Source organism: Hylobates moloch, unplaced genomic scaffold (assembly GCF_009828535.3).
Source record: "Hylobates moloch isolate HMO894 unplaced genomic scaffold, HMol_V3 SCAFFOLD_8, whole genome shotgun sequence".
In the NCBI taxonomy this organism is placed as follows: domain Eukaryota; kingdom Metazoa; phylum Chordata; class Mammalia; order Primates; family Hylobatidae; genus Hylobates; species Hylobates moloch.
The window spans coordinates 37,688,423-37,704,248 of NW_026652283.1; the positions used below are offsets into that span (position 1 = coordinate 37,688,423).

A 15,826-nucleotide genomic window follows, 5' to 3' on the forward strand; every position below is an offset into this window, starting at 1 on the left:
ATTTACCCTATTCCCCATAGCATCTGTTCCACACCTTTATACTCTTCTCAAGTCCCCTACCCTATTCATAATAACTCTATTGCCAACAAAGTCCTATCGTCTATTTCCCTCCAAAAACAAGATCTAGAAGGCAAGAGTTTTCTCAGCTGCCTCTCCTCTACTTTCAAACTCAGTTACATCTTGTATTTTCTTATCTCCTTCCTCGTATCTCTCCACCTATGCTTTCTTTCCCCCATCCTATGCTTTCAATCCTAATCCCTCCTGACTTCTCTAGAGCCTTACTTGGTTAATTATGCATTATTTTTCAAAACTTCACTCTTTCGTGTTCTGTTGCCTCCTTCTCGCCCTATAAAGGTGGCTTAAATCTTCCTGAGTTCACCTCACCCTGCTTCTCCCTCAGTCTCACTGCTACCTTATCTTTTCTTCCTTTCACGACTAAACTTTGAGAAAAACAATCACTTGACTTTCTATCTGTACTTTCTCACATCATACTTTAATTTTCTGTAGCCTAACTTCAATTTCAGTGACTCCATTGAAGTTGTTGTCTCAATGACTTGCTCATTTCAAATCTAGAGATACTTTGTCAGATTCCCACACTGACTTCTTTGTAGCACTTAAGACAATGATTGCCTTATTTGGCCTTAACAAAATGACTTTCCAGCTTTACTACCCACCTTTGTAATCAGACTTTTTTTTTTTTTTTTGAAATGGAGTTTCTGTAATCAGACTTTTTTTTTTTTGAAATGGAGTTTCTATAATCAGACTTTTTTTTTTTTAAGATGGAGTTTCACTCTGTCATGATCTCGGCTCGCTGCAATCTCTGCCTCCCGAGTTCAAATGATTCTCTTGCCTCAGCCTACCGAGTAGTTGGGATTACAGGCGCATACCACCATGCCCAACTAATTTTTGTATTTGTGGTAGAGACGGGGTTTCACTATGTTGGCCAGACTGGTCTCGAATTCCTGACCTCAAGAGATTTCACCCACCTCGGCCTCCCAAAGTGCTGGGATTACAGATGTGAGCCACCGTGCCCAGCCTGTAACCAGACTTTTTTGATTCCTCTTTCTCCTTCTGTCCATTAAACACTGATATTTCCCGACATTTCATACTTCTCTCTCTTCTCTTCTCAATTTCAGCCCTCTCTATAGTGTCTTCCACTTTTCTGGGCTAATTCCCTTGCTTGTAGATTCCTAAATCTGTATTTCCAGCCCCAATCTACTCTTCAGCTCCTGATCTGTGCTCCCAGTTATCTATCAGACATATTTGCTTAGATTCTCTATAGGCACTGCATCAGTCAAGATAGGCCAACAACAACAACAAAAACCGAAATCTTAGTGGCTTACAAAGACTTGTTTTTTGATCACATTACACATTCATTGTGGCTCTGCCGCAGCTGTGACCCTGCTGTCCTCCCTTTGGAACCTAGGCTGACAAAGAAGCATCTATCTGGAACATTGCCAGTCATCCTGGCAGAGAGGAAAAAAGATACATGAAAAGCCATGTGCTGGCCCAGAAGTAACACATTTCAGGCCACATTTTATCAGCCAAAGCAAGTCACTCCTGAAATAATTGGGTGTGGATGTATAATCCTCCCCCAGGCAGGGGCATGGGAATGTTTGGCACCAGTAATACAATCTACCACAGGCATTTCAAGCAAAGCCTGTCTAAACCTTCTATTTATTGTTTTATCCCCATCCAAAACCTATTCCTCCCCAATTTTCCTTTTATTCTATTACTTGGCATCACTGTATATAAAGTCGGCCAAGCTAGAAACTTCAGAGTTAGTTGTCTTTAAATTCTTTTCCCCATTTCCAGTCCCTCCATACGCATTTAGAAAATAGTCCTCTGTGGGCCAGGTGCAGTGGCTGACACCTGTAATCCCAGCACTTTGGGAGGCCAAGATGGGTGAATCACCTGAGGTCAGGAGTTTGTGCAACTGCACTCCAGCCTGGGCAACAAGAGTGAAACTCTGTCCCAAAAAAAAAAAAAAAAAAACTAAAAAGGCCGGGCGTGGTGGCTCACACCTGTAATCTCAGCACTTTGGGAGGCCAAGGCAAGTGGATCACCTGAGGTCAGGAGTTTGAGACCAGCCTGGCCAACATGGTGAAACCCCGCCTCTACTAAAAACACAAAAATTAGCTGGACGTGGTAGCATGTGCTTGTAATCCCAGCTACTCAGGAGGATGAGGCAGGAGAATCGGTTGAACCTGAGAGGTGGAGGTTGCAGTGAGCCGAGATCGCACCATTGCACTCCAGCCTGGCCGACAGAGCCTGTCTCAAAAGAAAAAAAAAAAAGAAAGAAAGAAAAAGAAAAAGAAAATAGTCCTCTGTGTTGTGCCCTGAAATCTCTCTTGTCTCAGTTCTTCCTGTTGTATGTTCCCACTGCTCTAGGCAGAACTGTTTTATTGCAGGAGACTCCTAGCAGTCTCCTTGTCTCCATTCTTCCTTCACAAATGCTTCCTCTACCCTGCTGTGAAAACACAGATCTTTTTGTGCCACTCCACTGCTGAGAAATCTTCGGGTATTCCCCATTGCTTACCAAATGCATTCCTGTGGTGTTTAGTGTTTTCCCAAGGTAGCCAAAACAACATTTTCATTTTATCTTTCACCATAACCTTATACATCTTCTACTTCCCATATCCACTGTACATTCTTATCCCTGGAACCAGTACATCCATTCCATCCACTGTTTTCATTATTTTTATTAAGGTATAATATAGATACAGTAAAATGCACCCTAATTTTTTAGTGTCTAGTTTTAGTTGAGTGCATACTTAAGCTTTTTGTTGTTGTTTTTTTTTTTCATTTTTTTGAGATGGTCTTGCCCTGTCACCTAGGCTGGAGTGCAATGATGTATATAATCATGGCTCACTGCAGCCTCAGCCTCCTAGGCTCAAGCAGGCCTCCCATCTCAGCTTCCTGAGTAGCTGGAACTACAGGCCAGTGCCACCACACTTGGCTAATTTAAAAAATATATATATTTTTTGGCCAGTGTGGTGGCTCACGCCTGTAATCCCAGCACTTTGGGAGGCTGAGGTGGGCGGATCACAAGGTCAGGAGATCGAGACCATCCTGGCTACCACGGTGAAACCCCGTCTCTACTAAAAATACAAAAAATTAGCCGGCTGCGGTGGCGGGTGCCTATAGTTCCAGCTACTCGGGAGGCTGAGACAGGAGAATGGCGTGAATCCGGGAGGTGGAGCTTGCAGTGAGCTGAGATCATGCCACTGCACTCCAGCCTGGGAGACAGAGCAAGACTCCATCTCAAAAAAAGATACATATATATATATTTAGGGACAGGGTCTAACTTTGTTCCCCAGTTTGGTCTTGAGTTCCTGGACTCAAATGGTCCTCCTGCCTCAGCCTCCCAAAGTGTTGGCATTACAGGCATAAGCCACCATACGTGGCCCTAGTTTTGACAAATACATACAGTTCTGTAGCCATCACCACAATAAAAATACACAGTCATCCCTCAGAATCCATGGGGGATTGGTTCCAGGACCTGCTGCAGATACCAAAATCCACATATGCTCAAGTCCCTGATATAAAATGGTACAGTAAGCAAGGTGTGGTGGTGCATACCTGTAGTCGCAGCTACTTAGGAAGCTGAGACAGTAGGATCACTTGAGTCCAGGAGTTTGAGACAAGCCTGGGCAACATAGCAAGACTCCATCTCAAAAAACAAAAATGGTATAGTAATTGTATATAACCTATGCACATCCTCCCATATATTTTAAAACAGGGGTGTCCAATCTTTTGGCTTCCTTGGACCACATTGGAAGAAGAATTTTCTTGGGCCACGCATAAAATACACTAACCATAGCTGATGGGCTAAAAAACAAAATCACAAACAAATCTCATAATGTTTTAAGAAAGTCTACAAATTTGTTTTTGGTCTTTTTTTTTTTTTTTGAGACTGGGTCTCGCTCTGTCACCCAGGCTGGAGTGCAATGGCTCAGTCTCAGCTCACCGCAACCTCTGCCTCCCGGGTTCAAGTGATTCTCCTGCCTCAGCCTCCCGAGTAGCTGGAATTACAGGCACACGCCACCATGCCCAGCTAATTTTTGGATTTTTAGTAGAGTCTTAAACTCCTGACCTCAAGTAATCTGCCTGCCTTGGCCTCCCAAAGTGCTGGGATTGCAGGCATGAAAGCCACTCCTCCTGGCCCAAGTTTACAAATGTGTACTGGGCCACATTGAAAGCCGTCCTGGGCTGCATGCAGCCCACGGGCTGTGGGTTGGACAAGCTTGCTTTAAAAGATCTCTAGATTACTTATAATACCTAATATAACATAAAGGCTTAAATAGTTGTTATACTGTATTTTAAAATGTGTATAAGTTTTTACTGTTGAATTATTTTAAATATTTTTCTAGGTTGCTTTAGTACCGAATACAGTGTAAATGCTATGTTTTATTGTTTTTAATTTTTTCATATTAAAATTAAATTTTTTAACATGTTAACAATTTTCTGTATTTGTGTCAGGTCTTTAAAATTTATATTTATATTTATTTTTTAATTGACACATAATAATTATACACATTTATGGGTTACATAGGAGTTTTTATACAAATAATGCACAGTGATCAAATCAGGGTATAATTAGAATATCCAAACCTTTTTAAAGAATATCCACAGTTGCTTGGATTCCTGAATGCAGAACCTGTGGATACCAAGGGCTGACTATATAATAATTCTGTCATACCAAAGAATCTTCAGGTGTCCTTTTGTAGTTAACCTTTCTCCTTCACTCCCAGCCCTTGGCAACCACTGATATGTATTCTGCTCCTACAGTTTTGCTTTTTCCAGCACATCATATAGATAGAATCATAGCCTTTGAGTCTGGCATTTGAGATTCATCCAAGTTGGGTATATATCAGTAATTTGCCCCTTTTTATTGCGGAGTGGTATTTCATAATATGGATGAGCCACAGTTTGCTTATCCATTTCTGAGTTTAGGGGTATTTGGAATGTTTCCTGTTTTTTACCCAACTTCCCTTTTCAGCTCCTACTTATCTTATAAGGCATGGCTCACCTATTTCCTCCTCATCAGCTTTTCCCAATTTTTCCCATATGCCCTTATGACATTGTGTTACAGTTTATTGTGTACACTCTTCATGAAGTCAGGAATGCAAGTTTATTAGTTCTCTTGATGCCCCTGACTGTCATCCCCAACATCTGCTGCGGAGCCTAGCAGTCACATGGGTGCTCAAGCAATAACTGGTGAATTGAAAAGGCCTGGATTCCCTTTTCTTTTTTTTTCTTTTTTTTTTTTTTCTTGAGACGGAGTCTTGCTCTGTCGCCCAGGCTGGAGTGCAGTGGCGCAATCTCGGCTCACTGCAAGCTCCGCCTCCCAGGTTCACGCCATTCTCCTGCCTCAGCCTCTCCGAGTAGCTGGGACTACAGGCGCCCGCCACCACGCCCGGCTAATTTTTTTGTATTTTTAGTAGAGACGGGGTTTCACCGTGGTCTCGATCTCCTGACCTCGTGATCCGCCCGCCTCGGCCTCCCAAAGTGCTGGGATTAAAAGCGTGAGCCACCGCGCCCGGCCCTGGATTCCCTTTTCTCCAAGGCATCACCTCTTCAGGCTGTCATATGTAGAACCAGAGAGGGTTTTTTTTTTTTTTTAAGGGTAAAATAAATTTAGAAAATGCTATATACTCTATATCCCTTTTAAAGATTATACATGACTAAATATTTTGAGAAGTCATACAGTAGAAAAATACTTTTAACTTTAATTTGATCCCATATTTTTCAGGTTGTTCCACCATAAAATAGCTAAACACATCCTGCAAAGCTAATATTCCTAAAGAACACACTTTGGGGAAAAAAAAATGCTAGAACCAATTAGATTTCTTCTGATCCAGCTAGGAACCCAAGATGACATATGCATTTGATGGAAGGAAATTTTTCTATACTCATAGAGTTATGTATGCATAGGTATATGATCTTCAGCTGAAGGTAACAATAGTTAAAATGGAGCCAAATAAACTCCCATCAAATTTGTGCCTGTATGCTAAATAAACGTGTTCATACTGAACTCTGCTGTACAGCAGAAGAGGGTGACCAAATAGCAAGATGTAAGTCCTTCCCTTGTAATCCATTTCTGAAGTTCCCCTCTTGCCTTCCTAGAAGTTTGATTTTCAAATTTTGTCTGTAGAGTTTTTGCTTGGAATTCTAAAAGGGTAAGAGAACATCATCTAATTTTACAGTTGATTAGATTGAGGTGTAAAGATAATAAGCTTTGTTCAAGGTATATAGTTGCAAGGCTAGGCCTAGATCTGAAACTGATTTTTTAGTTCCCATTTCAGTGCTTTCTTCCTGATAACCATTTGCCAGTGACTTTTTTTTTATTATTATTAATAAAGTATTTGCTATTGCCAGGTGTGGTAGCTCACACCTGTAGTCCTAGCACTTTGGGAGGCCAAGGTGGGAGAATTGCTTGAGCCCAGGAGTTTGAGTCTGCCTGGGCATCTGCCTGGGCAACAAAATTAGAGCCCGTCTCTCAAAAAAAAAAAAAAAAAAAAAAAAGACATGATGGCATGTGTGCCTATAGCCCCCGCTACTCAGGAGGCTGAGATGAAAGGATTCCTTGAGTCCAGGAGTCCAAGGTTGCAGTGAGCTGTGATCCTCCCAGTGCACTCCAGCCTGGGGTGACAGAGTGAGACCCTGTCTCAAAAAAAAAACCAAAAACTACTAGTTATGTTGAACCTGATAAACCAGTTTAAAGATTCCTTAATCTTTTACTGAAAATTGTGAATTTTTTTTACTCCAAGTAAGGAATAAAACTGTTTTTTTCTCAGAAAGTTTATCTATCTTAAATGTTAAATGTTTTTTCCCTTTGTGAACATACCACTGTGTCATCTGTAAATACATAATAATGTTGTAGCCCAAAGGCACGGGTAAAATATTTTTTGTCCGTATCCTCCTGAAGAGATCCTGGAACATATTTGTTTGTGAAAATACTATAGGTTAAAATGGTTGGGCTAAGGGAAAGTTACAGAAGATTCAACATCTTATTGGCCGGGCGCGGTGGCTCACGCTTGTAATCCCAGCACTTTGGGAGGCCGAGGCGGGCGGATCACGAGGTCAGGAGATCAAGACCATGGTGAAACCCCGTCTCTATTAAAAATACAAAAAATTAGCCGGGCGTGGTGGCGGGCGCCTGTAGTCCCAGCTACTCGGAGAGGCTGAGGCAGGAGAATGGCGTGAACCCGGGAGGCGGAGCTTGCAGTGAGCCGAGATCGCGCCACTGCACTCCAGCCTGGGCGACAGAGCAAGACTCCGTCTCAAAAAAAAAAAAAAAAAAAAAAAGATTCAACATCTTGAATGAAAGTGATTTTCAAGACAACTAACTTAAGAGACATTTACCAACTTGCTCCCAATTAACACACAAAAGAAAAAAATGGCCTGAGCACAGTTTGGCACTTTGATGACTAATTACTTTTTTTTTGTTTTTTGTAGGTAGGGAAAAGTGGCAATGTACCAGCAGGCACTACAGTGGATAGCACCATCACACATCCATCTGAGTTTGACTTTTACCTCTGTAGTCATGCAGGAATTCAGGTAATTTGGAAGCTGGTTCAGATCTTTGACTTGATAGGGAGATGTTTGCAAATTCAGCAACTAGCTTGAGTAGACTTGTTATTTAACACCGTGCCTAACTTTGTTAATGCTTGTATCCTAGAATTGTTATCTTTTGGTCTAGATATCTGCTTGTAGGTGTGCTAGGCAGAAGTATTTATGAGTTTAAGGAGTAGGTTTCAATTATTTTCTCTTCTCGTGTCATGTCAGAAATATATTAATCAGGCCAGGCATAGTGGCTCACGCTTGTAATCCAAGCACTTTGGGAGGCTGAAGTGGGCAGATCACCTGAGGTCAGGAGTTTGAGACCAGCCTGACCAATGTGGCGAAACGAAACCCCCATCTCTGCTAAAAAAACAAAAATTATCTGGGCATGGTGGCGTGCACCTATAGTCCCAGCTACTTGGGAGGCTGAGGCAGGAGAATTGTTTGAACTCCAGAGGCGGAGGTTTCCATGAACCAAGATCGTACCACTGCACTCCAGCCTAGGTGACAGAGTGAGACTCCATCCCAAAAGAAAAAAAAAAAAAAAAAATTAATCATAAAACTCTCTCCCCAGGGAACCAGCCGTCCCTCACATTACCAGGTCTTGTGGGATGACAACTGCTTCACTGCAGATGAACTCCAGCTACTGACTTACCAGCTGTGTCACACCTATGTGAGGTGCACTCGCTCGGTCTCTATTCCAGCCCCTGCATATTATGCCCGGCTTGTAGCATTTAGGGCAAGGTATCATCTGGTGGATAAAGATCATGACAGGCAAGTTTCTTAGGCACAATAAAGTCTCTTTATATTTTAGTAGCATGTTAAAAAAATGAGCTACGATGGAAAACTTTTTTAAGGATTTAAACTTTCAGAGTTTAAATTGTAAGGAGCAAATAAAATTGCATGTGCCTCTGAGAGCTTGTAATGTGACTTTTGGTCCAAGAAGTGCTCAGGCTTGTTTATACTTGTATTGTGTCTCTAAAGGAGTTTAATTTGGAGCTGCTTGTGGTTCTCCCATGGAGCCAAATGCATTTCAGTTCTGCTCAGATCCTAAATAGCCTCAAAAAGTGGTCAACACAGTACCCCGGCTCCGGTCAAAGCAGTCACAGGGCTGTGGATTCCACTTCATGCAAGTGAGGAGGTCTGACCAGTTCACTTTGCTTTTGGTACATTCTGGAAAAATACCCCAGAGTGAACCTGGATGTGTGTGTGGGAGTGGGGGCGCAGACGATTCTCACTCTCAAATAGGCATCTCAGGAGAATCAGAGAATCTGATATTTTGACCTATTCCTGAGCTACTATTAAATAGCTACACAAGCTCTCTGCATTAATTTTCTTTTCCAAATGACCATCTGTGAAGTGTAGCAGTTTCTGGGCTCTTCCCCAAGTCTGAATTCAGCTGCTAAATAGTAGACATTCCACTGCAAGTCTATTTCTGTAAGAATTGAAAATACACTATTATGGAAAATGTCCAACTGTGGCTTTGTACCTTCCATTCTGTAATGTGCTTTCATTTATTTGGCATATTTATTAGGTATTGACTGTGTGCCCAGTACTGTGCTAGGTGCTAGAAATACTAAGATGAGTAAGACATGTTTCTTGTCCACGGGGATTTTATGTTTCAGTATGGGAGACAACACAGGCAAATATACAACTAACAGGTAGCCCAAGTCAGTACAGATAAAAGTGCAATGGGACACCAGAGGAGAGGCTTTTAGAGAAGATTTCATAGCTGGATGGGTAGAATGGCTCTACAAAAAAGAGAAAAGAATTTTCAGGGCAGAGAGAACAAGGGACATGAAGGAGAGAAAGTAAGTGACATGTTTGTACAGTAGCAGATTTTCTTTGGCTGGAGGATATTAAAGGGGAACAAGGAGGTATGAGGCTGGAAAAGTACGTTAGAGCAAGACTGTGTTTGTTAAATGTAAAATGCTGCTCCTAGGATAGAATAGATAGGACTTAACAGTTAATTGGATATGCATGTCAGAGGAGAGGGTGAAGTAAAAGATGGCTAAGATTTTGAGCCTAGATGATAAGGATAATAATCACTTAAAGAGAAAGAAGAGGGATGGGGATTTACAGCTTGTCAAGCCCTTTATATCACATGGTATCCTTAAGTAGTATGTTTAGAAGTTGTTGTTACTCTGAAAGACCACAGTTCAGAGGAGTTATTATGTGTCCAAGGTTATGTAGTTAGTGAGGGGAAGACAAGAAGAGACTGGTAGCACAATAGCATCTGCTGGGAATCTCCTATATTCCATCACTGTGCTAGGTACATAGATGCATTCATTCAACTAATGGTTGATTGAGACTTTGTGGTATTATGTGCTAGACACCAAGGATACAGTGGTGAGCAAGGTGGACAAAATTGCTGCTTTCTTGGAGTTTATATCCCAGTGGGAAAATAAATAATTACCCAAGTAATAATTTAATTTCAGTTGTGTTTAGTACCATGAAAGAAAAATATAGGATTCTGTTAAAGCATGTTCCAGGTGGCTCTGACCTGGACCTTAAAGTCAAAGAAGATTTCTGTGGGGAAAAATGACATTTGACTGGAGCCTAAAGAAATTAGCCAGACATAGTGGGCAGTGGAAATCTTCATATGGATACTGTTAAGGATTGTGTCTTTGCAGACATTATATTATTTAATTCTTGCAGCAGCCCATTAAAGAAGTTCAGTTGGCTGGGCGCGGTGGCTCATGCCTGTAATCCCAGCACTTTGGGAGGCCGGGCAGGCAGATCAAGAGGTCAGGAGACCGAGACCATCCTGGCTAACATGGTGAAACCCCGTCTCTAGTAAAAATACAAAAAAATTAGCCAGGTGTGGTGGCGGGTGCCTGTAGTCCCAGCTACTTGGGAGGCTGAGGCAGGAGAATGGCGTGAACCCGGGAGGCAGAGCTTGCAGTGAGCCGAGATTGCACCACTGAACTCTAGCCTGGGAGACAGCGAGACTCTGTCTCAAAAAAAAAAAAAAAGAAAGAAAGAAATTCAGTTGAGTCAACTGATATTTAGAGGGACATAACAAATTATTCAAGAAGCTAAAGCTTAAGCCTAAGATATTCTAGAATCTAGTACTGTTTGTGCTATTTGAAACGTGTGAAGTTTGAAGTGGTCTTCTGTTACACCTGTTTTTTGTTTTTTTGTTGTTGTTTTTGGTTTTTTCTTTGTTTGTTTTGCTTTGTTTTGTTTTGTTTTGTTTTATTCTCTTTACAGTGCGGAAGGCAGTCATGTGTCAGGACAGAGCAACGGCCGGGATCCTCAGGCCTTGGCTAAGGCTGTGCAAATCCACCATGATACCCAGCACACGATGTATTTTGCCTGAGAGTCTCAGAAAAAGAACTCAACCAATTTGGCACCCCATGCAGCCTCAAAATGTTTCAAATGCCTACCACCTCTAGATCGAGCCAAGTTGACTTCAGGTGGTCTTCTACCAGCAGCTCGGAATAGTTGCACTGAATCTATACTTTGCAGCACTGTCTGATGCGTCAACAAAATTGAGCCATTTTTTTAAAGTAATAGATACTCATACATTATCTTTTCTGATGCACTGGACTGAATTTTTACCTCAATGTGCAAAGGCTGATCAGCCTGAACTTTCTAAAGGACTTTACAAGAAGGGTTTCTATGGAATATTTTGCTAGCTGTGGTGTTCACCGCATCCCTCTAGTCTTAGAAGAGAAGATTATTCCTTTTTTCTGTAGTCATTGAGTGGGGTATATGCATAAGTGGGAGAGAAAAACCAAACAATCTACTTCAGTTCAGTGTAACTATTTAATTGTGTGGGTCCATAGACTTTTTAATGAAGATTTCTGACTTTGCCACTGTAAATGCCTTTAATGAGCATTAATTTTTGAAAGTTTTACAGAGTTTTATTAGTTTTACTACTTTATCTTATTGATCTCTGCAGACTTGTGCTGGTGCAAGTACACGCTGCCAGGCAATTTGCACTATATTTGGCTGCAGATTCAAATAGGCAGTTCTCTTATTTGGTCGACTTTTGTGAATGTGTGACGTAAACAGATGTAATGCATGTCACAGTGACGGAGATAACACTGCCATGATAAAAGTACTCATGTTTCCCCTATTTGGAAAAAAAAAAATTGCTTTTAGTATTTTTCCAAGTTTTCAAAAGTGCCCATTTTATGCTGCTGTGTGGTTTGTTAGATCTAAATGATTTTTAAACTTTTCTCATAGAAACTTAACTTTGGCAATAAACATTTTTTAAGGTCTCTCCTCTTCCTTCCCCAACAATGTAGTTTTCTAAATGAGATTTCGGTATGATTTTATCAGCTATTTCTTATATATCATAATCTGGCAGTTTCTGAAACCAGTCAGAAAAGACATATATTTCCATGCCTTTAAAGAATTATTTTTACCTGTTTTATATTCACAGTTGGTGTCCTGTCACTTTGTTTTAAAATAAGCTAGAACCAGGATGCTTCCTTATTGGAAAGGCTTTGCCAGTCCTTAAGGTACATTGAGTGATGCTGCAACTTGCAAAAATGTACCAGCATTTAAACTTTCTTTTCCTGGGAATCAAGGTAACTCACACGACTACTTGCAGTACAAATTTTTTGCTTCTCTTTCGACCTGAAATGTACTTGGTGGGTTTTCCTTCCTTTTATTAAACTAAAACTGTGTGGAAAAGGTTGATTTTTCTTAATAGATTCTGGATTCCACTCACAGGGAGATGGGATTCCTTTCTTGTCCAAACAAAGGGAGTTGCTCTAAAGTGAGCATCAGCTAAAATATAGGGGACAATGTATTCTGTATGTAGTGTAGATAATACTTTGTGAATGGACAACAGTTACATAGTGTCTTGGTAGCACCAGCCAGTGTTTCCCAGCCCAGAGTTTACTGACTTGTAATTCTCTATCCAGGACATCAGGAGTGAGGGATGGAAAAAGGGATAAAAGGCCTGGAGCCACACTCTATATGGCTGAGGAAGGAGCTAGGGAAAGAGATAGACACAATGGGGTGAAAACAATTTTGCCGCCCCTGCCTGGAAACTGCTGGTGGGGAAATGATGGTGAAGGGTGTTTGCTTGAACTCATGAGACGGTCCAAATCTCGTAAACTAGCCTTCTCAAAATCCCAGCAATATAAAGCACTGTTTTTCTTCAGTTGTTTAAATAAACTTGTAAATACATTGAAGTTTACATTTCCATGTGCTGTTGATCAACGGCGCCACCTGTGTTTGCTGAGACCGGTCTCTGAGAGAGAGTTTTATGAGGCCTGTTGCTCATTAAGATGAGTGCAGACGTCCTTAATCCCTGCAGATAGTGGGATGAAAGCAAATTCTGTAAAATGAAGCACAACATAGCCAGGAGTGAAGAGATGGCAGATGTTAATTTCTTAAAATTTTCCTTTTTTTTTTTTTTTTTTTGCAAATACCTCACTTGGATAATACAAATCAGGACATGTTGGTGAGGGGCTGGCTGCTTGGCTGCTGCTTTTATTCACACTTGTTCAGGGAGAGCACAGAGAATACCCTTCAGCATGGCCACTCTGGACCCAAGAGGAGGAAAAAACGGAAGCTTTTTTAGGAGAAGGAGGACTCGCTGGAATCCAAGATGTGAAGAATTCTTGGTGGCTGGCTGGCTGGCCAGCGGGCACCACACCTGCACTTGAGTGCCTCGGGCTTGCTTATTAATAACACACAGAAGAAGTGTCACTTCTCACCATCTCCTGGCATGTATGGAGCAGGGAGCAAGGCCATGTTCCAGAAAGCCCTGATTAGCTTGTCTTGCTCTACGCTCGACCTTGAACAATACAGCTTGTAAGACCTCAGTCAGTCCTGGTACACTGGGGTAAATCAGTGTGGTGGTGGAAGAAAAGCCGGGAGGCCTATTTTTATAGGAAAATAATACCATTAAAGGTGCAATGCTGTCATTTTGGACAAAAGGAAAGAAATTTGGAAGAACTGGGATTATTGGCAAAAACTTGCTGAGGGGTGAATCTTTAGAGCTAATCACTGCAGAATCAGAGTTGCAGCAATATGATTGCAAGCAAGTCTGAATGCATAGTTTTACTTTAATTTGGCTTGACAATTTGAATAGGTAACCCCTCGGGACTGACTGAATCGTTATGCATGTGTCAATCAATGGGAGGTGTGCATTCTCTAGAAGTAGTTTTAGGCTGTTCGGTTTGGTTTGGTTTTTGTTTTTTAAATGCAGCCTGTTTAGGCACTGTCATGTGGTGTGAAAGATTTAAATGTAGCAACGCTAAAGAGTAATAATTTGGGGATAAGAAGTGGGGACATTGGCCGGGCGTGGTGGCTCACACCTGTAATTCCAGCACTTTGGGAGGCTGAGGTGGGTGGATCACCTGAGGTCGAGAGTTCGAGACCAGTCTGACCAACATGGTGAAACATCATCTCTACTAAAAATACAAAAAATTAGCTGGGCCTGGTGGTGGATGCCTGTAATCCCAGCTACTCGGGAGGCTGAGGCAGGAGAATTGCTTGAACCCAGGAGGTGGACGGTTCAGTGAGCTATTACTCCAGCCTGGGCAACAAGAGTGAAACTCTGTCTCAAAAAAAAAAAAAAAAAAAAAAAGTGGGGACATTAAGAGAGTGGTGATGACCCAAATGTTGAACCAGTTATATTTTGGTGGTGGTGTTCTTAGCTGTTGAATCCTGAGTGGTTTATAAAGTGAACTAGCTGGCTGAATGCAGCCAGCGTTCTGGGCAGCAGAACATACTCATTCTTACTGTAAATTCTATTTGCTGCTTCCAAAGGTGATGATTTTCAAGCAGACACGTTCTATATGGTCTGTGTTTTAGGATCTGGTGCCCAGCCTCTACCAGAGCTTGCCTACCTGGCAAAGCTGCCTACCCTTCAAGTGGGAAGATATAATCCACTGTTTAACAAGGCTTACCCTCTCCACCCTGTCCTAACGACCTTTTGTGAATGTGCTGTAATATTTTCTTGCTCAATAGCAAGGTGGTAGCTCTGCTTTCATTTTAAGAAAGTGGAGGCTGAGGGCATTGTATCAATACTGTTTCAACTCCAAGAAGCTTTCCTTGTAAAATTAAAGGAAAGATCTAGTTATTGATTAACCATTTTCTTATGCCTTGCTATTGACATATTCATGCTCTTCCTATGTCTAGTGGCTGAAAATGTTTGCATTTGTTCATTTGACTAATGGTGTGATTTTTTTTCTATATTATTAGACCTGTAATGTTTTAAAATGTATTTTATTAAATTTGGACTGGATGTATGTCTCTAGCAATACGAGGTACTTTCTAAAGTATTAAGGGAGGGGTTGTATCCTCATGTTGAGATAAGATGATGGTCGTTTAAATTTTGCAATTTTTTTTTTGGCCTGCAGGGATATTTTGTGTTTATGTGTCCAAAAAAGGAATAAATTGGCATTCTTGTGCCAAAAGTTGTTTTTCCTGTCAATTGTCTGATAAGTATGCAGTACACTGTAATGGCAACATACATGGTTGCTTTTTAAAAATAATTTCCTCAGTATGAGAAATTTTACAAAGAACAGTGGAAAAACTTTGTGTTTTTAACTCTTGGGTCTCCCTATTTTTAAAAATTGCTATTTGGTATACAATTATTACGTGTCAATTAAAACTAAAATAAAACTTTTAAAAAAGAAATTGCTATTTGAGAATTTAAGAAGAGCTTTTCAGCAACACTTCACTGATGAAAACTTTTACAAAATTGATCAGAGTTTTGGATATGGCTCTTAATGGGAAGATCTATTTAAGCAATGCTTGAGAAGAATCTGCAGTCTCCAGAGGGCAGTGTGGCCACACACTTTATAAGACTTAACTTCTCCAGAGGAGAAGCTGCTCAAATTCATCCAACCTGGGGCTATCCAGTCTCATCTTTAGAAAAATTATCACCAGCAAGTCCTTTTGCTAAGTCATGGGAGGGACAATTCCTTAGGGAATTTATAGTTTGCCAGAGGAGAAAGTTCTGTATATAACTCTACTAGAAGGCAGTTGTTTTTTCCATCTGTGTACTATCTCCACCATATTTATCAGTTATCAAACATTTATCATGAACTGGGTACATGCCATGTACTGCCTAGGTGCTGGGAACACGAAAGAGTAAAAAATTATTCAAAGAATTCATTCTAATTTGGCATGAGATGGAGGAAGAGGCAGCGAGATTAACACTGAGTGCCTACTATATGTCAGTCACTTTATTTATTTATTTATTTATTTATTTATTTATTTATTTATTTATTTTTGAGACGGAGTCTCGCTCTGTCGCCCAGGTGCAGTGGCGCGATCTCGGCTC

General features: G+C 41.1%; 1 protein-coding gene across 2 annotated transcripts in view; it reads left to right on the top strand.

The window, feature by feature from the left end:
- Positions 1 to 15,317, top strand: part of LOC116472935 (protein argonaute-4) — a 53,276-nt gene extending 37,959 nt beyond the window's left edge. Inside the window, exons 16-19 of one of the 2 annotated variants that reach the window (XR_009214433.1) lie at positions 7,462 to 7,563; positions 8,141 to 8,340; positions 10,780 to 12,107; positions 12,983 to 15,317. Coding sequence is in view for 1 of the 2 variants with exons in the window: in XM_032160231.2 (XP_032016122.1) it covers positions 7,462 to 7,563; positions 8,141 to 8,340; positions 10,780 to 10,888 (411 nt within the window). In the remaining variant the exon portion in view is untranslated. Of the gene's footprint in view, positions 1 to 7,461; positions 7,564 to 8,140; positions 8,341 to 10,779; positions 12,725 to 12,982 lie in introns of those variants that run through there. The other variant, XM_032160231.2, reaches the window with a different exon arrangement.
- The last annotated feature ends 509 nt before the right edge of the window (positions 15,318 to 15,826 follow it).